Source organism: Amia ocellicauda, chromosome 9 (assembly GCF_036373705.1).
Source record: "Amia ocellicauda isolate fAmiCal2 chromosome 9, fAmiCal2.hap1, whole genome shotgun sequence".
NCBI classification, from domain to species: Eukaryota; Metazoa; Chordata; class Actinopteri; order Amiiformes; family Amiidae; genus Amia; species Amia ocellicauda.
The window spans coordinates 4,097,410-4,122,400 of NC_089858.1; the positions used below are offsets into that span (position 1 = coordinate 4,097,410).

Genomic DNA, 24,991 nt, shown 5'->3' on the forward strand with positions numbered 1-24,991 from the left:
TCTGCTCAGTTACTGGGATTTTCACGCACAACCATTTCTAGGGTTTACAAAGAATGGTGTGAAAAGGAAAAAACATCCAGTATGCGGCAGTCCTGTGGGCGAAAATGCTTTGTTGATGCTAGAGGTCAGAGGAGAATGGGCCGACTGATTCAAGCTGATAGAAGAGCAACTTTGACTGAAATAACCACTCGTTACAACCGAGGTATGCAGCAAAGCATTTGTGAAGCCACAACACGTACAACCTTGAGGCGGATGGGCTACAACAGCAGAAGACCCCACCGGGTACCACTCATCTCCACTACAAATAGGAAAAAGAGGCTACAACTTGCACAAGCTCACCAAAATTGGACAGTTGAAGACTGGAAAAATGTTGCCTGGTCTGATGAGTCTCGATTTCTGTTGAGACATTCAGATGGTAGAGTCAGAATTTGGCGTAAACAGAATGAGAACATGGATCCATCATGCCTTGTTACCACTGTGCAGGCTGGTGGTGGAGGTGTAATGGTGTGGGGGATTTTTTCTTGGCACACTTTAGGCCCCTTAGTGCCAATTGGGCATCGTTTAAATGCCACGGCCTACCTGAGCATTGTTTCTGACCATGTCCATCCCTTTATGACCACCATGTACCCATCCTCTGATGGCTACTTCCAGCAGGATAATGCACCATGTCACAAAGGTCGAATCATTTCAAATTGGTTTCTTGAACATGACAATGAGTTCACTGTACTAAACTGGCCCCCACAGTCACCAGATCTCAACCCAATAGAGCATCTTTGGGATGTGGTGGAACGGGAGCTTCGTGCCCTGGATGTGCATCCCACAAATCTCCATCAACTGCAAGATGCTATCCTATCAATATGGGCCAACATTTCTAAAGAATGCTTTCAGCACCTTGTTGAATCAATGCCACGTAGAATTAAGGCAGTTCTGAAGGCGAAAGGGGGTCAAACACAGTATTAGTATGGTGTTCCTAATAATCCTTTAGGTGAGTGTATATATATATATCTCCAGCAGTGGATCGATATTGGCTGATGGTGATGGTGAGATATATATATCTGCAGGGCTAAGAGGCATCCAGAATATATACATACATACACACACACACACGTGCACCCACACGCATACACACACTGTAGGTGTACATGCATACATTAAGCATGCAAGCAAATACTCATTATCACTGAAAACAATGATTTTTTTAGATGTAACAGAACACTTTTAAAAGTGAAGATGAAATTGATTATTTATACTGATATAATTATCTTTAATCTTCAAGAGTTGAATGTAAATTATTATTCAACCTTGAGCAGCTTATCTGAAAAGCACAAACAGTCACACTTCTTTCTGTTTTTTTCACAGAAGACGCATTGACAGCCTCTCCCGGGCCGCCACAAAGCTAATATTAAACCTCATTCTCAGTCCCTCTTAAGCATCTAATTCAAACAAAGAAATAATGAAGGAATTACCAGAGCATACAACAATAGCAAGAATTAAATTAGGAAAAGTACTGGTTGAATAATTTTTTCTGATATTTAAGGAGATGTCATTATGTATTATCGGCAAAGTAAATATCCGGCTTCTCATTTATATTACAAACTCAGAAGGGGCAGCAATGCAATTATCAGAAATCTGTGTGTGTATAGTAACATACAGAAGAAATGTGTGATCCTTATATTTCTCATATACCATAATTGTCCCCTTTTTTGCATATTTAAAATAGATGAGATATATTATCAACCTATGAAATAAATAATGGTTACAGACTAAAATGGATTAAAAATACCTCCCATATTTTTAAAATACAAAGAATGGGCTGATTGTGGTTTATGAGGAATATAAGGATCACACATTTCTACCATATAAGCCTATTACTAATATACATTTGTTCTGTATGGGCACACAAACATAGGTAAATGTAAATAGTCTCTTTTGAAGCATCGGCTCTCAAAACACTGGGTGTATCACCACATATTATACACATTGAGTCTTAGTAAGCATCTGTTCTGATCTGTTTTATATAACTATAAATGGAGTTGATACATTTAACATTTACATTACATTTTACAGTATATAAACTCTATATTTCTGTTCTCCATAGCCATGCAGAGAATGGAGAAATTAAGTCACGTGACACCGGCCTATGTGATTCAACGTTCATTTGACTCTGCTGTAGAGGAAAACGGCCAGGTTTATTCCTTGTAGGTCAAAAATATTATCTAAAGTCTAATGCACGTGTAGAGAAGCACTGAAGAGTCATTATGGTTAAGAAACAACAGTCATTAAAAGCGACCCCGTATATGGGATGTATTCCAAGAACCATTTATTTGCCAGTGTTTTCCAAGGACAATAATTAAGGTGCCTCACAGATCCCAGCCTCAGATATCCCTCTCTCAGCGTGTGGGGCAATTCCAGTGAGGCAGGGAAGTTATACTAGGTATCCGAATGACCACAATTAGTGAAGCTCTCCTTCAGACACATATATTCGGTATAAGGCAAGACTCCAGGACGTACGAAAGCCACCCTTCCCAAGTCCCGATCCCAAGGCCTCATGCTCATGCTGGCCGGTAGCGTCTGAGCCTCTCTGTAGTAGCGGCGACATGTCTAAAGCACGGGCAACCGATCAGGCAGTGATTTAGTGGGAGCTTATCCGGAGGCCGGCTTATCCAGGGCTGAAGGCCAAGGGTGGCTTCCTTCAATTTGTCCGTCGAAGAACATTTAAAAACACATGCTTCCCATTTCACCCATTACACTGATCAGTCCACCTTCGTCTGTGCAGCAGAGATGGAGAGACACATCCTCCATTGAGCATAATCTCTCTCCAGAAGCATAGATTTAGTAATACGCAGGAAGAGGATGTTTAACCTTTCATTTGAAGCTCCTGAGATATAGGCAATGCAGAAAAAACTTCACCTGCCGTCAGTGCCTTCCACTGAAGTAATCTACCTTTCCGATTTAGTCTAGTGGTTTCAGAAGGTCTGACGTGACGCGGCAATATCCAAATCTTCTTCTGTTCACTTCAACATCACAGCCGCTGTCTAAAACTGTAACGCAAGGGCTTTCATCTCTATTTATACCCGCGCATTTGAATAATAAAGTGAAAACTTTTGAAATGATTCTAGCTGAATCAACGGAGACGTGATTTAAACAACCTCCCAGCAGGATGCGTGTTTCGGAGAGTGCAAATCAATTGCATAACTGCCATCGCATGGGACTGCGGAAAACATCAATTGGCGAGAAGAAGGGTCTCGGCTAATCTACTGCCTGTCTTGGAAAACTCAGCTCCTTGGATGGTAAGCATGGGCTCAATGAGGGATGCTGTGATGGAGGGATGTTATGAGATATTTTATATGAGACATTTTCATGTGCTTCTCCACTCTGAAGCACATGACCAGACTAATGAATTTAGCGGTCAAAGTGGTCGAAGGCTGCCAAGACTAAGCACTGGACAGGAACTTGCAGGACGTGGCTCAACTGCAGGACAAGAGTCTACAGCAGAGATGTTAGAGCAATGCTACTGACAATGACTACTGCAGCAGCGAGCCGATTTCTGACAGCTGAGATTCGATGGATGCTGTGAAGAAGCTGGAGGTTAGGCAGCCTCCCCACTTGAAAAGCAGACTCGCATTGAAGTGGCCACCTAATGCTTTCAACAAAACCAGAGCAAATCACCACCTTAAACGGTACGCCAGCCAAGTGGTCGTGTACCGGAGCCCTCAAAGGGGCAAAAAACAATACACAAGAAACAAGCTTCCTCCTGAGGGAAGTCCAGCTCACATTCTTAAACCGAAGAGGTCGACTGCAACACTGGCACAATGGAAGTGAAAACTAGAAGAAGAAGAAGGAGAAAAGATGCAGAGAGAGAAAACAGTGCCATTTCATCTATGGTGAACCACTCCTATATGTTATCCATAGCCTGAGGTCGGCTGTTTATTACACCGCTGCCAAGAATAATTTCAGCTAACTTATCCGCAGGCGGAGAATGCTTCCCACATTAAAGCATGTAACTATGCGGCCCCTGACCTCTCTGGGCCGGCCCCGGTTTACAGCCCTCCGCAGTGGAGTGGAATCAGACTCCAGCCAACCGTTGGTCGGCTCATTTCCACAGTCTAGCTGGCCTGCCAACATCTGTACGCATTACACCCTACCCTCCCCATGTTCGTAACACAGCCGAGATGCTGCAAAGTATCAGCGGCAGAGACAGAAACGGAGCACCAACGGCAAATGTGGCATAAAATCCTTCCTTGGTTTCTCTCCCTTCTTTCTGAACTGGGTTAACCATTAACTACAGCCACGCAAATCCAAACAGATATTCCAGTCAATGACCTTTAGAAGGGAAAAGAAAGCAAATAAACGAGGGAAGGGAGGAAGAACTGGCCAGCATTATCAAAAGCAAATACGCCTCACAGGGTTCCTCGGTCCAAGATGTTTACTCTTTTTAATTAACATGTAAAGTTTCCACGACTGAAACAGTTTCTTACAAGCCTTCCTTTTGTGACTACTCAGGACAATAGAACAGATTGTTTTCTTTCCTCTCTGTCATTTCAGGATTAACCAAACCGTAGTTTCGAATGTTTTCTGGTTTGTATGCTTTTTAACATGTTGTGAGACAAACTAAAAATCTGTAACAAGCCGACGCCAGCTCTAATGGAAATCTGTAGCTTGTTCAGCCCTACGCAGACCGAGGAGGTGCCAAGACTGCTATCAATGCGTAAGAAAAGTGAAGCCACTTGATTTGCGAAAAATCACTTTCAGTCCTTCTACTGAAAAAGCGACACATAAGAAAAACCCTCTGCCTCACATTCCCCACAGCTGCTAGTATACAAACGCAGTGACAAAAGCCCACGAAAGTTGCTGCCTATGAAACAGTTGTGTACCACGGCACAAAGAGAAAGCCGTGAGAAGATTTCTACTTACTGTTTTCTAAGGCGAAAAAGCATAGCTCCGGGGAGTTGTCCTGTAGGCCCTTAACACACAAGGCACGGATCCCAAAGCACATTTTTTTAATCTTCCTTTGCTTCTGCTGTTTAGAGGCTCTGGGAATCTGCAGCCAATGGCCGGCTTCCAGACTCAGAAAATTCTGGCCTCCACACAGATCTCCGCCAATATACACCCTAGGGAACAATCCGCTTAGTTTTAAACACACCCTCCTTTCCAAGTCTGCACATGTCTCATTTAAAAAGACAGCCCAGTTTTATTTAGCATGCTTTTCTGCTTTGTCTCCCCTTCCTTTTCACGTTTTAGACCTGAAATACCCTCTGAGAATTGTTGAGACTGAAGGGATCTGGTGAGGAGCAGTTTATAGGTTAGCTTCATGTGGATCTTGCTGCCCAGGAAAAAAACTAATCTGGGTTTCAGATCAAATGATTTTTTCTGTTTATGAGTTCTGTATATTTTTGGCTCATATAGTGAAAGTATAGCAGCATGGATATAATGCAAATGAACCCAGCAAAGTCTAAATGCAACAATTTTACCGCATACTAAAATTCAAAATAAATAAATCATCCAGGTTATGTTTTCTAATTATGAATCTTTTATTCAGTTTTCGCCGATTCATAATTTATCCAACACAGTCTAAGGAGGAAAACTTAAAGGAGGTCCCAGTCATAATTCACATCTTTAAACTTAATTACAACAGATTTTGAAACCCGAACAGAACTTCCTGGTGTAGGAGGTAGTCGGGTTGGTTCCTTCCTGGAAATGATTGACTTGATTTGGCCTAGTGTCCATGCGTCGGATCATACTTTCCACACGATTACAACAGACGTGAGGAAGTGATTTCACTGTGACGAAGCCAAGACATCCACGAGTTTCACAAAAGGTAAATGAAATGCTTGGTGCAGGAGTTATATCTGGAAGGATTAGTTTTTTTTAGGCACAACCTTTTCAGACTATTAAGACTAAAATCCAAAAAGGTAAACATATATTATTATTAATCAACGAGTAACTGTTGACATTGTGGAGGACTTATGATTGACAATAATACATAGAATACAAATACAAAAATTACAGATTTAATGAGTTAATTTCATAATTGTATTAAAAAAAAGAATGCCATGTTTAAGACATAATAAAGTATAATAACGATGTTTAAAAATGTTGGGTGACAACAAAAAATACTATTATTATTATAATTTACATTATTATAATAATGCCAAGTTAGGCTCCCGTGCAGATGATGAGGTCATTGAAAATAATGGATGATAATAATATTAATAATGAATACAAATAGTTGTATTACTTATAATATGGTTAACAATGATATATGGATAAGAGAAAATGGCTATTAATCACTTCAGCTGCACATGCGTTTGGATAAATATAATTCTGGGTCGTGGCAGAACATATTCACAACAAGGCATCAATGCAGTACTGTGGGTTTGAAGTTTCTGATGAGGTGATGATACCAACAGCATGCTGCTGAAACAAGGAAGGAGACATTTTGGTTTATGTGCTGCGTAAGAACGCATCGGGACAGAGACGCAGTGTTCTGGCGGGTGGGATAAATCCTATAGGACTGAGGGCTGAAGGGCCTCTTCAATAGTGCCTCGAATTGAGAGGTGCTCTTATCAGGCAGATTCAAGCACACTACAGCCGCTCGGTGCCTCATTATACGCCAATCGTTTATACAGTACGGACAGGTAGAGCCAAGAAAAAAAAACCTGCTGAGAAACCGGAGTTTATCTGTATTCTCGGGTTCTCTTCATTAGTATCTCTGAACACCATGCGATGTCGAGGGCTGCAGTTGTGACACACCTAGTGTAGCTCGACAGCATGGGGACGTGGCTTCTGCAACACACACAGATATTTCCTCCGACTGGATTGTATCTATGGTACGTTTCCAATGCCTGGTGAAATGTAGGGCTTGGCTGGGGTTAAATACGCACATCACTGGACACCTCTCGCCCTAGAAATGATTATGATTAAGGCTCAGCTGAATGGGTTCAGACTTGATATAATTGGGAGTGATCAGTTATTTGGAAATTCACATTGTGGCGAGGAATGACCAGTTTTGATGTGATAATTACCTTATTAACTGTAACCTGAGGAAAGAAACACATGGCTTTTCAGATTCAATATTAGCTGAAACACAGGGATCATTAGAACGAGAGATGCCAGCGAGGAGATGATGAGATTATTTTCTTCTTAAAAGGAAGACATCGTCACACACTCTCTCGGGCAGCCTCACTTAATGCCTGCTAGCAAATATATATTCAGCTTTACACTGAAATCTATTCTACACTTGATTCCCAAAGACAATTCTGCAAAGTCTGACGCAAAGCACGACTTCAATGCAATCGACAACACGGACCGCCGTTGGTCTCCCAGTTTCTAATATTCACCCACAGATAGGATTCACAAAGCACTGGGGAGGCTGGGAGAGAAACCGGATGTTCATGCATTCTAATGCGTGTAGAGCATCCAATGTCTTCCTGGGAACTGTGGGCTGATCTAACCATTGCATTTGGCAAAGACAGGGTATTGATCGCTTCAATGGGACCCCAGACCAATTAGGGATGTTCTGATACCCCAGGTACAGTAGATTGAAAACTGTCAGGGGCAAACAACACAACACAAAAACAGCAAAGAGTATTTCTTATTTGAAGATAATTTTCAGGGTGAAACTCAAGCTTCCTAATTCCACACAAAGATTAATGGCACACTGCCAGGGGTTTATTTATATTCGGTTCAGGAACCACTGGCCTACAAAAAAGTTACAGCTGGCAGCCAGGATGGTGGGGGGGGGGGGGGGTTGGAAAGAGCACAAAAATAGCAAAAAATAACAACCAAAACCCAAATCTCAACTTGTCAGTGCAGGCCTGCGTGTAGATAGACAGCTTTCCTCAGGAATTGTGACATCTGTGCTGATTATGGCAGAGCGTAATGTAATAAAAACGCAGCAACCTGAATCAAACGCGATTCATTTACGGGTCGCCTGCAAGCGAGACGCACTGGGGGAAAGTTCACAAACAACAAGGGATCGTTTTCCAGAGGCTAAATACACATGCAGGTCCAGTTAGTACACGCACTTAAATAAATATAATAAGCATTCCGAGTTTTTGCTAATTAGCGCTGCGTTACATAGTCGTATATAATTATTTATTTTTAAGTGTCTGCACCAGACTAAATACTATAGGCTCAGATTTGGTCCTGCAGTCCCTTGGGCTAATCTAATCAGCATGTGCTCCTTACGCTCAAGTCAATCAGGCTCCCAATGTGCTTGAGCACCCTGTTTCAGTACAAAACAAACATTTAAAAAAGTAGAAATAAATCCCAGTCAATCAATCAATCAATCAATGTAAATCAGTGTCTGACCACATGCACACACAAAGACAGAGACCCTAAAAGCACCAATTCCCTTTAAATCTCTCTGCGATGGTCTGGCTCCTGTGTTTGCTTGGTGTGATAAAGAAAGCCTGATTCAAAGTTTGCAAATGACATACAAGAGGAAGAAACAAACAAACAAACAAACAAACAGACAAACACACCAGGAAAGAAAGGAAAAGATACTTGCCCTAAATAACAGTACGACACTGTCAACTCTCCAGGAGCTGTGCCTCCCTGCCTCAGCCAAAACCTCCCTCTGATGAGAATGTTATCTGAGACGTGGTAATTGTCTCTTCTCGTGTACTAATTAGATATTACAATACGCATCATTCCGATTCAGACACAGCAGCGTTTCTCGGTTTTTCGGCACGGCTCCCCTGCCCCCCGCAGTGTTGGTTAGCGCTCTGTCAGCGACTGCAGCCCGGTGCGTTTGAGGGCTGCCATTCCAGCCGCAGCACATTTCCCACACTCCGACTCACTGCGACCAACAGGAAGTCGAGGTCTCGCAGGGCCTCGAGTCAAGGAGCAAACAATGGCTACACATTCATATGGGGGGAAACCAGAAATGTGGACAGAATGAGACGCGTGCACACACACACACACACACACACACACACACACACACAACAAAAAGTTCTTAGAATGAACCGTACCCAGATGTGTCCCTGAATTGTGGTTGCAAGACGAGACCAACTGCAGAGAAAGACACCGAATGAGAAACATGTTTCCTCGATATCTTTACAGTCCTACAGCACCGGTTAGTACACCGAGAGGCAGAATTGTATACCAGAGGAGCCGGCACCCGGGACACAAATGGAAATTGGGCTTCAAGGCATTCAAGACAGAAAACAGGAGACACTTCTTCACACAGCGATGTGGCTGAAGAGACAATTTGGGAACATTCAAAAACAGACTGGATAGGATCCTTGATCACTTAGTTATTAATGGACACCAAACGAGCACGATGGGGCGAATGGTCTCCTCTCGACTGGACACTTTCTTATGTTCTTATGTATAACTGAGTGCACTGTGACCCATAGTCTGGTGGGGGGCTGAAGAACAGCCACTATGTTGTAGCCCCTAATCTTAATTCAGCCAGGATCTGCCGAAGTTTATATATAGCACTGTGAGTGAAAGACGCTTTAAGTAGGTCAATTGGGCTCAAGACACCGAGGAGACACTGTCGCACATCGTGGTGACATCGTGAGTTTACCAAGTGGCGTTTCGACAGTTTTTCTTGTTTTGTTTCATTATAACCATACGAATGTGCTCATTAAAGAGGCAATAACGGTTCCCATCGCTGCCAAGATTGCGCTCCACAGCGAGGCTCATTTCTGAACCTGCCCACCGATGATCACCAGTGCAAAACTAAAAGAGCAGCAACGTGAGGCAGCTGTATGCGTTCTTCTCAAGATAAAGCAAAACACAACAGGCCACTACACAAAGCCCCTGAACACATTATAGTATGGTGTTAAGGGAAAAACTACAGAATTTCATACCTGGTTAGTCCACTCAATTCAAAACGACAAGGAGTTTTATCCAGCTGACCACAGGTACTTCATATAACACAGGATACTTGCAGATTGTTGGACAGTGCCATAAGTGAGACTAACATTCAGAGAAAATGTGAGAAAGAAAGGAGAGAAATAAAAAAATAAGTCAAGCCAAAACCCTGAACGTCTTTAACACAGCTTTTCTTTTTTTAATGCTCAATAATGTTTAAATAATTTACCGCTAAGTTCCAAGAAAAAACGGAGAGCAGTGCGTGCGTCTCTAAAACGCCGAAACCCTGCACTCTTTCACTGCCTCGCACTCCTGTCTTACTTCTGTTCTGTTCTGTTCTCCAGCACCGGTCACCCGCTGATAACGATGGACCCCAGATGCCTGGCCCCTTCCTCCTTATCTGAAGTTGGGGAGGGACTCGTTTTTCCTTGTGCACTTTCTCACAGGAGGCAGACAGTCACACTTCAAAACAGGAGTCGAATTTACCACTGTCTTCCAGTCGAAGGAATAGACAGGGAGAAGAGGAGTTAAAGCTGTAGGATGGGGATATGAATCGTCTGCACTGGCACTATTAATAGAGTTGGGATTCGGACAGGATCCCATGACGCACAACGACACTACTGGGGCTTGCTTTGCACCGGGAGTCTAGAGAGCCTGTATTTGTGAACCCATACTGCTGCAGAACAGATCGGTCAATTCATCTAGTGCCCTGATGTCAGCATAAACAAAGACACATAACAAATCACGCTGAATCTGCCCTTCCTGCTAAGGCTGTTGTTGCTCTTGGTCATTGTCTGAGCCATACTGTAGCACAGTACATTAATAAGGAAAGCTGACGCCTGTGTTTTTATGACAACATCTGCACGAGCATCACAATGCCGTAACTGCATCGTTTCCTTTCAGGTTTGACACCTCTGTAAGCGTCTGCTGTGGAAACTTTCACAGGACTTTGCGTGAAATGAACGTACGGAAACCGCCTCGCATCACACGGCCCCAGACGGATTACATTTTCAGTGTTGTCAAAGTACAGGACCCGTTGTGTGGTTTCCAGCATCGTCCACCATCTTAAACTCTCCTGTTGTCAACAGTGTGCTCAGTGAAACCGCATTGTGTCACATTAAAGGCAAAACAAGAAATGGAAGCCACTTCTTTAAAATAGTCCACCACAGGGTTCTGTCATATTTTCATGTCAAAGAGGGAAGTATATAATTTCTTGTCTTATCAAATTTATTTCAGGCTGTCAAAGTGTGACTCAGTCATCGACTTAGAAGTTCTCATTTCCACACAGACACACACAAAAAAAGAGAAGATAAATGGTATTTAGCAGATAGCCACAGGGTGTGAAAGGTAGACTTGGTGAAAACTTGAAAAAAAGCCTGTCATTTTTTATTAAATAAAGGCAGAGAAGGCCAGTGAGGTAGAAATTAAATATTCACGCCATTAAAGCTCTGCTGAAGTGAGAAATTCAATCAAAATATATTAGTTATAAGATTATGGCTTCCTGAATAAACTGTTAAACCTCTCCATCCCAAAAGAAGTCAAGACTATCCCAAAGAAAACGATAATCTCCGGCCATAAACAGCAAATGAAACGGACATAAAAATACTGGAGCTCCCCTACTTTTTACCGAGGATCCAGCCAAATGTACTGACAAGTTTAATAATGTGATTAATCAGAGTTGAATATTTGTCTCCTTTATCTTTGCTCAGCCATTGCTGATGTTAAAAATGTATTCTTATGATTTAGTCAGGAAGTTTTTTATAAACAGGTTCACCGCAGGGATCTTCCTCGCATGGAGTCTGGCCTGAGCCAGAATTTCCCTCGTCTTCAAAGCTTTTTAAGCAGAACAGTACCAGTGGACGAATGCAGTAACACAGTTTTATAATTACTTAGATTAATGCACATACATTAGAGCAAAATGTATTCTCTCCAAATCTTTGATATTCAGAACGGGGGAAAAGTGTGTATTGGATTTGATTCTATTATAAGAGATATCATATTTTTTCTGCATAATGAAATAAAAATCTAAATTCTCCACTAGGATCCTTAAGGCAAGTTACAATCCCCCCCACACACACACATCTTGAATATCTGTGCATCTCTTATTCGAAAGCTAAGACGCTATATTGTGCGGTCTACTCTAAAGACATCTTTGAGAGACCTTGGTCGTGTAACTCTGCAGGACAGTAGAGACAGCGTGGTAACGATTCAGAGCCGTCCCTTTAACTCCTCTCAGGAACCTGAAAAGGGTTTTAGGCAGGTTGTTTCTAAAATCATCCATAAGAAAATATGACATCACAAACAAAAATATCAAACGAGAAGCAGGGTTTTGTTTTACTTTGTTTCCAAATGAATAAGACAAAAGTATCCAATCTGCTGTGCCTTTAAACCCCACTGAGGTTAACGACGCATTTTGCAAAGCTGTACAGTAAAGAAAACATGATCTGAAAACCCTAAGAATGCAAGAGGAATGTACTCTGGATTTATTCAACAACGCTGCTTTAACTGAGTGTGCTTCTGAACGACAATGCCACGGTCCAATACACACACGAAAGAGAAAGCCCCACCCAGACAGACACACAGGTGACCTGCCAGAGGGTGACAGATGAGTCAACAATCTCATAGCCAATCAAAGCCGATTCATTCTCAAAACGTCCACATTCCCTGCCCTGTGTTACAAGTTCAAGCCTGACATTTCACATTCGGCTCACAAGCGTCTGTGTAAACATCCTGTAACCCGAGTCCGATCCACGCGCCTTGCACACACACAGTCCAAACAACCAGAATATAGCTGTACGCAGGGGACAGAAAACGATGCTGGAGGATGTCACAATGCATACATTATCAATACACACACACAGATATTAAAGTCGCACAAAGCCGTTGCTTCAACACAACCCACTCGCTACAATCATTTGATGCACAGTGTATCAGCACTGAAGCTGGCTGCCCAGGTTGTGCTTCTGACACCTCTAGCTACTGAACTATATTTAACACCCTGGTTTTATTCCGCCCTAATGCATATTCCTTCTTATGATTATTACTATAGTTGTTATTACACAAGGGCTTTGTTGAGGGCTTTGTTTTGTTTGTGCAGAAACAGTGTGCGGAGCCGCAGATTTGATAATTGGGAGATGCTTCAGTTCGGACAGGAATGTCGGTGTTTCATTGTTTCTTCCTTTTATGTTCAGGGGTGAAGTAGTACGTTTCTAAGGAACAGATAACTGGTTTGCATTTCTGCTTTCTTGTGTTTAGTTTTTCGTTTTTTCACAGACAACAATCTGATAAAAGAGACATCTAATTAAATAAGACCTCAAATAGTAGCAAGTCTGACCCCCTCCTCCCTTTTCTCTTCCTTCGCATTAACTAACGAGGAAAACACTTGAATGCACAAATCCTGGCAGGCACGGCCTCCTCAACGTGCAGCAAAGTCAACACAATGATTAAGCACGTAGAACGAGAAAAAAGAGAAGAGAAAAAGTGCGTCTCAACCTCAGCTGATTCTATTAAGGCTTTATTGCTCGTTAGGGTGGTGATGAAACCTCTCTTCCCTTGGCCCAGACGCTGTCTTTTCTGGGGCCGTTGCCAGTAGAGGGAAGTTTCAGATCGCAGGCCAGAATGCCCACTAGTGGGCAGAGACACATTTACCAACGAGATTGTCTCTGTGTACAGAAAGGAAGCAGGACCAGACTGTCTCCTCAGCCTGTGTTTCAATGCAATCTGATAGTAAAAAAGACTGTGGTTCTGTATGAGGCAGATTGAATAGTGTATTGCACCTGGGGGGTTAGCTAGAACCATCTTTATTTATTCACATGCACCTTCTGAGTCCTTTTGTTTCTGTACGACTCGCATCCAAGTCAGTGATTTACATTTTATGCTCCCCACAACCATAAAACCCGCAGTAAAGATCTTTTGAAATGTATCTTATCCGATACAAGTGAGCAGGGAGAAAACAAAATGTGTTTATCGTTGATTTACTTGCTTCTCTGTGTCTTTCCCTTAATTTCCCTTTCTTTTATTTTCTGTGCTGCGCCGGATGTTGTCACATGTGCCGGCTGTAGACACAGTGCATAATAAATATAGCCCGGGAAGTTTTCATGCTGTTTGCACATATTTTTAAACTGTTTAAGGAAAAAATCGAAACGAGGCAATGAACTATTATATTCTCCGCCGCCAATAGCAAGGGGGAGACGGAGTGAGGAGGAAGAGAGGTGGGGGAGGGGGTTGCTTAGTGAAGGAGAAGAAGGAAAAAGGCCCAGATGAGCATCTCCCTCTTTCTCCGTCTCCCTCTCTCACTGAAATGGGTGTCAAACTGTATTGAACAGCAGATGGGATGTTGTGAAAATTACTTATTGCTTTCTCACACCACTCTTGCTACCTGATTGACACTGCCTCCAGCGCAGACGCGTAATGTGTCACTTCACACTTAAATAACAGTCCCTGAACAAGGGGGCGGTGTGGGGGGGGCTCCAGAAGGAATACGTACGACAAAGAGCCGAAAACGCCACGGCACACAAGTTCTCTTCCGCTGGGAGCCCATTAAGCTGCCAAGAAGGATCCTAATGACATATTTGTTAAATTCTGCCAATTGCTCGACTATTGAAGCTGCATCTGAGGCTCCGTAAGAAAGCAAATGTGACAGATTTTAAAAAAATATTTTTTTAACACATTCTGGGTCTAATGAGGTGCATCCCTTCTGTTCATACTGGCTGTCTTCCTTTGTTGAGTGGGTCAAATTCACCTTTTCTTTTTTTAGATTTGTGGAGAGAGCTAATTAGGAGCTAAACACCATTAGCCTAATTGATATTCTGATGTGGCTGCCTCGAGATCCGAGAACGATGCAGTGGGGGGCTTTTATAGAGACTGGAAGGCTGATTACCCCATCACTGGGTGTGTGTCACAGACCGCCTCCAGGTCACACTGTCCACGCTGGACTGTTTCTCATGATGTCACAATCGCTGGGGGTCAAGAATGTCCATGCACTAAAACACGCGATTAACACACCAGATCTCGAGTGGCTTGTTGGACTCGGCCTGTCTGCAGGTGCGTCTTAATCTCCCCGCTCTCGCCAAGTGTTATTCACAGGCCTTGAGAAATAATGATCATCGCACCCAGCGCAGTAGCAGCAGAATAAATACATAACGTCTTTACGGACGTATAAGAGCTCTGATGCAGGAATTGGGGAAACAAAGTAAATAAACATCTACAGGGAGAAGCAGGCCAAGCATCTCTTGGGATTTAATTCCGCTTTCAAAAAAATGTATTCAAAACATGGCTGTGTATAGTCTGAGAGCCACGACTGCACCTGTGTCACTAAACACGATATACACACAGACCTGTATGGTCATAATCCGGTTTAAATAATCCCCAAACAACATTTTTCAGCTCTCTCCTCCTTGTATTGCACTTTGTGGAAGAACAAATGTGCTCAAACGAAGCAGAAAACTCCCCCCGACCACAGAGAGAGGAGAGCTAACGTTTTCTGCTTCCCGAAACATGTCCCCATCCAGAACCAATTCCAGCAGGAGATGTTGCCAAAAGCAAAACATCCGCACTTTGTAGCTACTGGACTCCACAAATATTTAAAAGGCAAATACATGCCATGTAGTGTAACGTTGATGACACGCAACGCAACAAAGGTTATATTATATCCAGGGGGAAACCAAAAGCGTGTTTTTGTACACTGATGCCTGACACGAACGCATTCCTCAAATTGAGACACGCTAAAAACACTTTCCCGAGCAATTGCAACAGAACGCTTCTTGTGTCCTTCTCTTCTGGCTCCTCGAATCTCGACTATATTTAACTACAGTTACAGCCGCTGCGAGGGTATGACCAATCAGTTCAGCCATACAAATAATAACTGCACGTATCATCCCATATAATCCTATCATCTCCTATTCTATTAGGTTTCCTTGCAGATGCTGAGGAGGTTGTCAGGTTGCTTTGTGGAGGAGCCCATAAGAACAAATACAAAATCGAGTCCTGTTCTTGATATTCGGCAATTAAATGAAGTGTGACACTTTACAATAACGTATTATCGAATTATTGCACTCCCCTCTCAGTCTTGTGGGATATTAAATTGTGGCAGAAAACTTGAACAACAAAAACTCATTAAAATGTTCTTGTGGTAGAATCCTTGTTTCTGAAAGCAATTGCTACTGAAAGGAAGGCACTGTAACTCGAAATTAAATTACAGGGTCCACTTAGTCCACTTCAAACACAGAGTCTGCGAGGCTTTTTGGAAAACGGTTAATTACTCTCAGCCCGATCCATCGCATCGCGCAGAGAACATCCAGCAGTAATTTAACAGATGACCTCATGGCTTGGGAGTCAGATGATTTTTGTTACATATTTTAGGCTGGCTTCCCAATTGCTTCCCGAATACGGCTAAAGAGTACCATCCACAGACAGGAGACAACCTTTTTCCACGTCTGCTTTTAGGGGAGCTGTGACAGCAGGGACCTGAAACAACACTAGGTGAACGAGCACGGTTAAAAATAAAAGAACAAGGCAGAAACACTGTCTGGAGCCAAGCTGAGCCGTTCGCACAAAGCCTGACACATGCACAGAAAACAGAAAAAGGACAACAAACAAAACAACAACAGAAAAAGACACCCACTAGGATGTTAGCACAGAGCATCTGAATTCACCAGCGCTTGTCCGAGAAAAGCTAGCACTCACCGAGCATGCCGCCTGGGTCTGGGAAGCAAATCGACTACACACAGGATGGATTGCAATTCAGCGGCAGAGGTGGGAGCGATGCTGGGAGACGGGCGATCTCACAGCTCCATTTTCTGCCTCATGTGTCCCTCTCCGCTCCAGGATCGCTGGACTCATTCACCAGGCGCTCGGTGGAGAGATCCTCCTCTTTATTACCCCCCCCGCCCAACAGTGAGGAGACTGCCCTCCTTCCTAAAGTGGGCCACGGCTTGCCCCTCTCCTTCTCTCCCTCTCTGTATGTGCTTGCAGACTGCTCAGAGCCTCTCTCTCTCTCTCTCTCTCTCTCTCTCTGCTATCTTCCCCCTCCTCAGCCTGAGTGATCTGAGTGGAGCAGAGGCAGGAGGAGAGAGAGAGAGAGGGAGGCGAATGCAAGCCCTGCCCCTCACCGGCCCCGCGAGTGTGTGGTCTTTGTCCTGTCTGCTTTATTAGGTGTTGGCTGCAGCTCAGGCAACAGTTTATGTAGCTGGTGCTGCTGAGGGAACTCAGCCACTCTGTGTGGAGCAAGGAGCTATTTTTGGGGACAATGCTAGAAACTGTTAGCTTCAGGTTGGGGGCTTGGGGGGGGAGGGGGGCATGGTGGAGGGGAGGAGCGAGCGGCAGCCAGACGTGTTCTTTAACTGCCAGTCAGTCACTGCCCAGAGTGATTCACAGCACAGACGCTGCACTCCTGCTCCGGTTATCAGCGGCCTATTGACAGCGCGGAGTACATTTGTGGGCAGGAGACATTAAGGTTCACAATTGTTTATCACAATTACTTCTGCATTCAGCAGGATGTAAGCCTTCCTAACGACCTCTTCCCACCGGTTACAGTATTCATCACTGTCCGCTTATTGCTCCATTTGTTTCCCTAACAAGCAGATGCCTAATCGCAGAACATATGAAGCAGATCGTCGCAGGTTTCTAGGAAGAAGCTCGCTGTGGTTAATTTATTAAATCCAGCTGCGGTGCCACGCTTTCCACTCCGAGTTTAAACAAACAAAATGGATTTAGTCATTGATTACAATTGTAACCGTCATTAACAATCACGGGGAGAGGAGAAAGGCCATGCTGGTATTGATGTGGGTTGGGCATTTTTCCCATTGGTTTCCGGTCCTGGGAAACACACGACCCACAACACGAAGGCACGCAGCCCCGCGCTGAGCGAATGAGTCTATCGCTTCATCCGTTTCATGATTTAAACTGTGAATGAACGCCCCCCCCACCGCCACATGCACTCTTGGGGATTAGAGGTTAAGTCCGATCGCATTGTGCTTTTGCTAAATCACCCGGCTTACCCGCTGCTTTGTACTTTCTTTTGATTAAGATCCCAGCTGTTTGTGATCGCTATCGCCATTTTAAAAGCCTTACACTGCCATTGGTGTTGTGTGCCAGCTGATTTATCCCACCTAATTGTGGGACTGGCCAGGAAGAGAAATAGACACTGCATACGGATGTGTTTTGGTCTGCCTAGGAACCATTGCCTCCCATTTCCAGCGGCCTGCTGTGCGAGACTCCGCCACAAAATCGTTATTGTTCCATTACAGCAGCAAACTTGAACCCCTCATCTTGTACGAACTCGACAGGCTGCAGCGCATCATGATATGGTTTCAAAGGAAGGAAACCTGGTGAATGGTAATGGGACAATCAGCCTTGCACCCTTCCAGAGTGAAATCCGTCTCCACCTTGGAACCCTGCCTGGGAAACTTAAACACACCGCCTGCCACCGAGTCCAGCTCGATCCATGCCCGTGTTCGGTTAAGATGGCGCTGTTCAGAATCAGCTATTCCAAATCCGCCTCCTGCGCCCAGCTGGCACGCGTGCAAACAGAGGGCCCTGAACCAAGCGCGTCCGTTCGATAGTGCTGTTCAGAACAATTTGGCTGAGCATCAGGGCGAAGCAGGACTAAGTGACAGCGAGCTCTCGGCACTCATCGCCGTGCATCACCTGCTTATCCGTCAGTATTAAGGCTTAATGAATAGCAAAGGGCTGCAGTCAGAGCTCTGACATTGACAGCAGGCCATCGCTACTCCGCAGCAGACTTTCTGGAGTCGGGGGCTGTGTGAGGAGCTTGGCATGGCAGAGGAATCACGATCGGGAAAATAGTCAGAAAACAAACATTTTTAGAGAAAATATATCTGGTCTGTACAGCCGCGTATGGAGCATTAACATATTACCAAACCCAGACACTGAAAGACAGCTTTAATTGACTCTTTGGCCCTAATGAGTCCTGCAGTCATACTGAGGAATACTGTGCCGCTCCTGTAGTAAGTTCTGGCGAAGTGAGTAGTATGAGCAAGTAGTATGACAAAACGTTGTATAAGTGCAATCTTACAGGATAGTAAATGACTAAATTACAAGTACTGTCTGAAAAGATGATTCCAGTTGATCCTAGAGGACTCTGATTGAGGTCAGTATGTCTGTATCTATGCATCTATCTCTCTCTCTATATGCAGTTTCAAACTGCTGGCACTGTTCCCAACTCCACCGGCTGTAACGCATCCTGAAACGGCACGACTCGCACTTCACTTCAGTGCGACCACCGGTTCAGTCTGTGCAATCTCCAATAATTCTCCTCACAGTGTTTATCCTGTCTATATTAACTATGGCAAAGGAGAAGCGCCAGGGATCCTACTCGGGATCTAAAAAAATATGGTTACCAATCATTAATATCATTAATATTAATTGTGTATCATGTTGAACTTGTTTAGGCCAAGAGTTTCGAAATTCTCACGAGTTTCGAATGGCCTGACCGCCTCCTAGGAGTCTGATCGATCATGACTGCACTGTATTTGTGTTGTGTATAGGTGTATATATATATTTTTAATTTGTGCTAAATTCACCAACAAATCAAGTCAGGGATAAATGCATATCCGTCTGGGATAAAGAGAAGCTTTGCCATGCATCTAAATAACAAATCGATTGGGACCCTGCGACACCGAGACACTGGGACATCCTAAACGAAGCACTAATCATGAGATCGTGTTTTAAGTGGGAGTCGGTTCAATTGGAAGCTGCCTTCTTACCACGAATCGAATAAGTTCTTATTTCACTGACAGATTCATTTAGACAACCCGGCCTGTCCCCACACTACTCACAGGTGAAGCAGATGCTGAATTTGCATTTTTCTTCACATAAAACAAGAGTGTGAGTGCGAATGTGGATATGATAACAATGCCTGGGTCCCTGACAGCTCCCTGGCAGGAACAGCTTAGATTATCTGTTTACCATCTTTAACCTGAAGCAGTATCAGGAGGAAAAAGCAACGTGCAATTAATTGGTATCCAGCTATACAGTGTAACCAAAGGGCAGAACTGTCTGTCATAAAATAAAATTAAATAAAAAAAATAGAAACTTTAGAATTCAATTTTTTTCTGACCCAGTTTTAACATCGTATTGAATCAGGAACCAAAAATAAATAAATCTGTTACATTCTTTACGGGTTCCTTGCAAATTGAAATGGCACATGGACATGACAGAACAGGTAATTGAGAGCTAGGCTAATGAAGAGGAGTCGTCAGTAGATTGTCACTGGCTAGACAATTGATAAAGATGAAACGAGAAAATAAATAAATAAATGCATCCAGACATTAAAACAACTCATTACCACAGTGTGTGTGTGGGGGGTAATTTCTCCTTATGGAAACTGAAGTTTGTAGGAAAACAATATCAGTTCAAATTTAGATTTTTATATTCCAATTCTGAACATTCTGATTACATCTCCATGTAAAAATGTTCCCAATTTCTTTACTGTTAAATCTATACTAATCTATAGTCTGTTTTAAATCTTTTATATGTGAATTAGTTTAGAACATGAACAGCCATCATCTTCATTCATTTACATCAAGCTTTACAATAATATATCATTGATGGTGAATCGATTGACGGTAAATGATTTATAAGTCTTAAACACAGGTGTGTGGAATTTCTCTCAATACAAAATAAACCCGGCTCAGAACTGCAGCGCAGAGCTCTGAGCCGGCCCTCAAAGGGTTAAGGTGCGTGTTATTTCTCCAGGATGCCGGTTTGGACACACACACACCGCTTAGAAAGTAAACCAGCGGAGTGACTGTCAGCCCCAGATTACCACTGTGAGCTCTCTCTGTCACAAAACAGACCCCCTGCCTGTGCTCAGTCAGGAGTCGCTGAAGTGCTGAGTCAACGGTGTATCTGCACGGGAATTGTTTTTGTTTGGCAAACCTCAAACAGGATAAACAGCCTTGACGTGTTTACAGTCTCCGCTGCTTCTTAACCCGACGCCGACAAGTTAGCTACCATTCTGGTTTGCCCTGCTTTCTTTTCCCAGAGTTAATCCACTAGTCATTTACCTTTGGAGTTGTTAGTATTCTGCAGGCACACTTTCTGTGCGATTAGGAGTAATTAAACGGTTGAACGCATCTTGTATGTGCACACTGCAGGTTAAAAATCAACCTGGCTTAGCCCCCGGTAGCTGTGCAGGATGCCTGAGGATTTGTTCAAACAGCCAACTCACATCATAAGCCCTCGACCTACGAATAGATACAAACGCTCGGCTGGGTAAGATAGTAGCAGGGGAGGAGAGGATGCGTACAGTTTGGGAGGGTCACTGTTCTCTCCTGTGACCCTGAGCAATCTGCTTCAGCTACAAGAAATACAATTAAAGTGTTTGAAATTGAGGCTCTTTTCAGGGAAATTAATGGCTACCCACCCCCCCACCTGAAGATCTTGTATTCAAATAAAGATAAGAGGATCTGAATTCATCTATATCTTGGAACAGTAACCTTAAGCTGAGAGTGGAGGAGGAGGTAAAACAACAACATGAGATGAGGGGAAGAAAGAAAACTTATTTAACAGACTTTATTTTTCATTTTCCCGCTGGCTGACATTCACGGCACACTAGACAAAGATGGCATTCATTTCACAGCAAACATTCACGTCTGCTTAATGCTGCCTTTGTAATGTAAATGCTCGCCGGGTGCTCAACATCAGCTTCTCCGCGAAATTAAGAGAACGAATGAGTCTGAACGCCGAGCGCCTTTGTAATGAGAACTCAAACTAGACGGAAAGTGATTTGGAATCGCGTGGCTGTGTGGCCCACTTTATTCCCCAGAGTCTTTCACAGAGTTGAGAAACAACACAACTTTCCCGGGATGTGTTTATCTGCCGGCTGCCAACAGCATATCAAAATGGCAGCTGAGCCCCACGTGAGGGCTTTATATGGTGTGAAATCTCGATCACAGTCAGCGAGTCGGGGACGAAAACAACTTCCCCAAGAATGTCTTCATCTGGATCTTTAGTGACACGCACCACGTTCTCCGAGGCAGGGATTAATTATGCTTTAATGCCTCTCCCTCCTAACCCTATTGATAACCTGCTAGGAAATGTATGCACGGCAAATTGTGATCACACTCGCCACAGCATACAGAAATATATCGCCTGCCTTCATCAAGGAGAGCTTAGTCTCAAATTTCACAAACCACTGCTTTTTTTTATTTTCTTCTTCTACCAATGCAATTGAACTAATCCCTGCAGAGCTATTCATGACGCTTGTAATGCATCTACCATACACCCATTAAATGCTCTGTTGAATGAAAGAAGAAGGGGGTGCAGAATTGAGCAAAGTCAATGTCTCTGTTTATTCCCAGTTGATTAACGTCAAGTCATCATGACTGACTAATTGCCAAGTGAGCCTTAGTTATAGAGTCATGTGTTCTGGATGGTGGGGTGGTGCTTTGCAATGAGCTAGCGTGGCGACAGGAAGCGGCACAGACTGGGGACTGTGCACACACTAACTCACCCCAGGTTTAAACAGCCACATACTAACCACTAATATAGCAACTCTTGACAGTCTCCCATATACTCAGTCAGCTTCTCAGAGAATATTTCAGTCTAGGAAGGAATCCCTGCAATCTTTAAAGATGGAGGAGTCCTGGTTCGTGTATGTTATACAGCAAAACAAAAAATGAAGAGACCACTTAACATTGATTTCTGAACTTGGAGTGGTCTAAATTTTTCCCAGAGCTGTATATAAGGTGAACATATATATAATCATTCTTATTTCTTATCTAAGTTGTGTATTATGAATATGGGAAACAGTTAATGAAATACTATGCCGTTGAAGCAGTAGAATGTGAAGTCCCAACACTAAACAGTAAAATTATTACTATGACCGCATGATAAGGTGATGTCATATGAAGTCACCAGTCACCTGCAAGAGTGAGATCATTGTTAGTGACATAACCCACTTCAGGGTGAGCCAGAGGGGAACACTCCAGTTTGGAAGTGCATTTGCCTATTTAAAGCTGATCCAAAAACAGAGTTTCAGCATGTGAAAAATTACACAGGGTATTAGAATCGTCTAAGACCGATGATGGATTATTTTTAAAGTTTGCATTAATCCACAGGACTTCTTATATACGGTTATATTATGGACCCGTCAACCACAAAAAATTCCAATGCTTGTTGAGGTTTTTTGTTTAACTCCTATTTCATGCAAACCAAGATCAAGCACCATCACGAATTTGCCTTTGATGCAGACCACAGTCATGTAAATATGGTAAATGCAGTCAAACCCTATTTCTGTTAATAGAGAAACGAGTTCTTAAGATCTGGATGTGAAAAAACAAAACAACCCCCCCCCCACCAAACCAAACGAACAAACTTGAAAATGGATCCCCTTTATTGTTCTCCTTAAGCATTAGCTATTGTCATGCTAATTTAATGAGTAACAGCAATATTCAAATCTGTTGTTAATGCTTATCTTAATTGAAAGCATAAATCTTCTTAGTGGCAAGGACAGAAGACGAGGGGACAATGGAAACTGTTTGAAAGCATTTTGTTCAGAAGCCTTTTGTTCGTTGAGTACTGCAGTGGTCACTGAGGGGACTTGAATACAGGGATTAATTAAAAGTGAGAGCCTCCAAAAAAGTTACATGGCCCTGTCACGGAACAACAACAGGGCACTTGAGCTTTCATTTCTGTGTCACTTCAATGTGTTGCTCAACAGTGTCTTTTTATGAACATAATAGCTAGATATGACTTGCTGTTAACCATCAAAACACGGCTTGGACTTGAGATTGAATCCTCAAACCGTCAGTAATCGAAATCCAAATAACAGAACAGACAGCAGCCTGATACATTTCTATTATAAAGGGTTGTAGGTCAAACCCAATGCTCAGAATACACCACAGGCAGGGGTGCCACGGGTAGCTCTGGCACCTGTAATTTGTTTGTGGCATCGCCGTGTTCCCTATGGCTTGTTCCAGCCTAATTACAATCCTGACACACTCAGATCGATGAAATCAGACCCCGCTTCTGTCAACAGACCCCGAGCAGCTTTGCGCCTTCCAACGACGCTTCTCCGAAACATCGATTATTCCCGAGACTATTACACTGCTAAAATGAAAGGCGAGGTAATGTATTGATCAAGAGGCATCGCGCTACATTCTTGTTGTTTTTGTGTGTGTGTGTTTGGTTTGATTTTCTTCTTTAAAATAAACGAACCCTCACAATGATCATGTAGCCGGGTGATTTCTCAGACGGCTGCATCGCTGTCAGAGTCCTCACTAATTTACAAAAAAAGAAAACGAGTTTCCATGACAACATCCCTCCCTCCCTCCCTCCGTTCTGCACTTCATTTTTCTCTTCACTCCTGGGAGCATGAGAAATACTTGGCTCATAAGACAATCAAATTCTCCTGATGAAATAGGTTTAACCGCACATTTTATTTTAACTTTCTTTTTAAAATAACCCCCCGTCCTCGCCTGTAGTTTTGGTTGGTGTTGCTCTGTATCGTGACTCTTCTCAGTAACGATACACAAGACGGACCATTTTCTGGGAATCATTTACAAACTAGCCAATTATTAGACTTTTTACATTTCTTTTTTTTATTCAGGGAGCATCTGCGGTTAATTCTTTAACAGATACCTTTGGGGGAGTACTCAGATAATGACCTCTCATCTTTGTGTGATACTATAAATAAAAAAAAAGCCAATTAGCAATTACTATTTCTGCAAACCATCGTTATCTTCAGCATATGTGATGACGTTTGGTCTAAAAAGGCTTTTCATTTATCAGTGCACTAGAACCATTATTTGTCCTATGGGTCTCTGTATTCCTGTACTAATAGAAAATTACCGAATTCGGGTTCGGATCACAAACACAGTGGTGGAAATGCACTTTCAGCAAAAGCACAACATACTGGCACGCTAATTTCTGTAATAAAATTATAATAGCAGGCTGCTTAAACTTCAGACACTTCCAGGCTATAATGATTAAACATTTATTGCCAACCATTCCCTGTGGAGCTGTTGTTTGCAGAACTGACAAACTTTCCATTTGTTATAATAATCAGTTGTTGCCAGTACAGTACAGAAATGCTGGAAAAACGTTAACCTCCACTTCTCTTTAATTCAACACGTTTCAACGCATCTCAACCGAGCCAGTGCTGGAATTTAATTTGATTGCCTGCTTTTTTTTTTTTAAT

General features: G+C 43.1%; 1 protein-coding gene across 4 annotated transcripts in view; it reads right to left on the minus strand.

Annotated features, from left to right (window-relative positions):
• Nucleotides 1-24,991, minus strand: part of dab2ipb (DAB2 interacting protein b) — a 174,496-nt gene that overhangs the window by 70,513 nt on the left and 78,992 nt on the right. Inside the window, exon 1 of one of the 4 annotated variants that reach the window (XM_066712745.1) lies at nucleotides 16,513-16,809. The exons of 2 other annotated variants lie outside the window; for them this stretch is intronic. Coding sequence is in view for 1 of the 2 variants with exons in the window: in XM_066712744.1 (XP_066568841.1) it covers nucleotides 4,915-4,937 (23 nt within the window). In the remaining variant the exon portion in view is untranslated. Of the gene's footprint in view, nucleotides 1-4,914; nucleotides 5,097-16,512; nucleotides 16,810-24,991 lie in introns of those variants that run through there. One more of the 4 variants, XM_066712744.1, reaches the window with a different exon arrangement.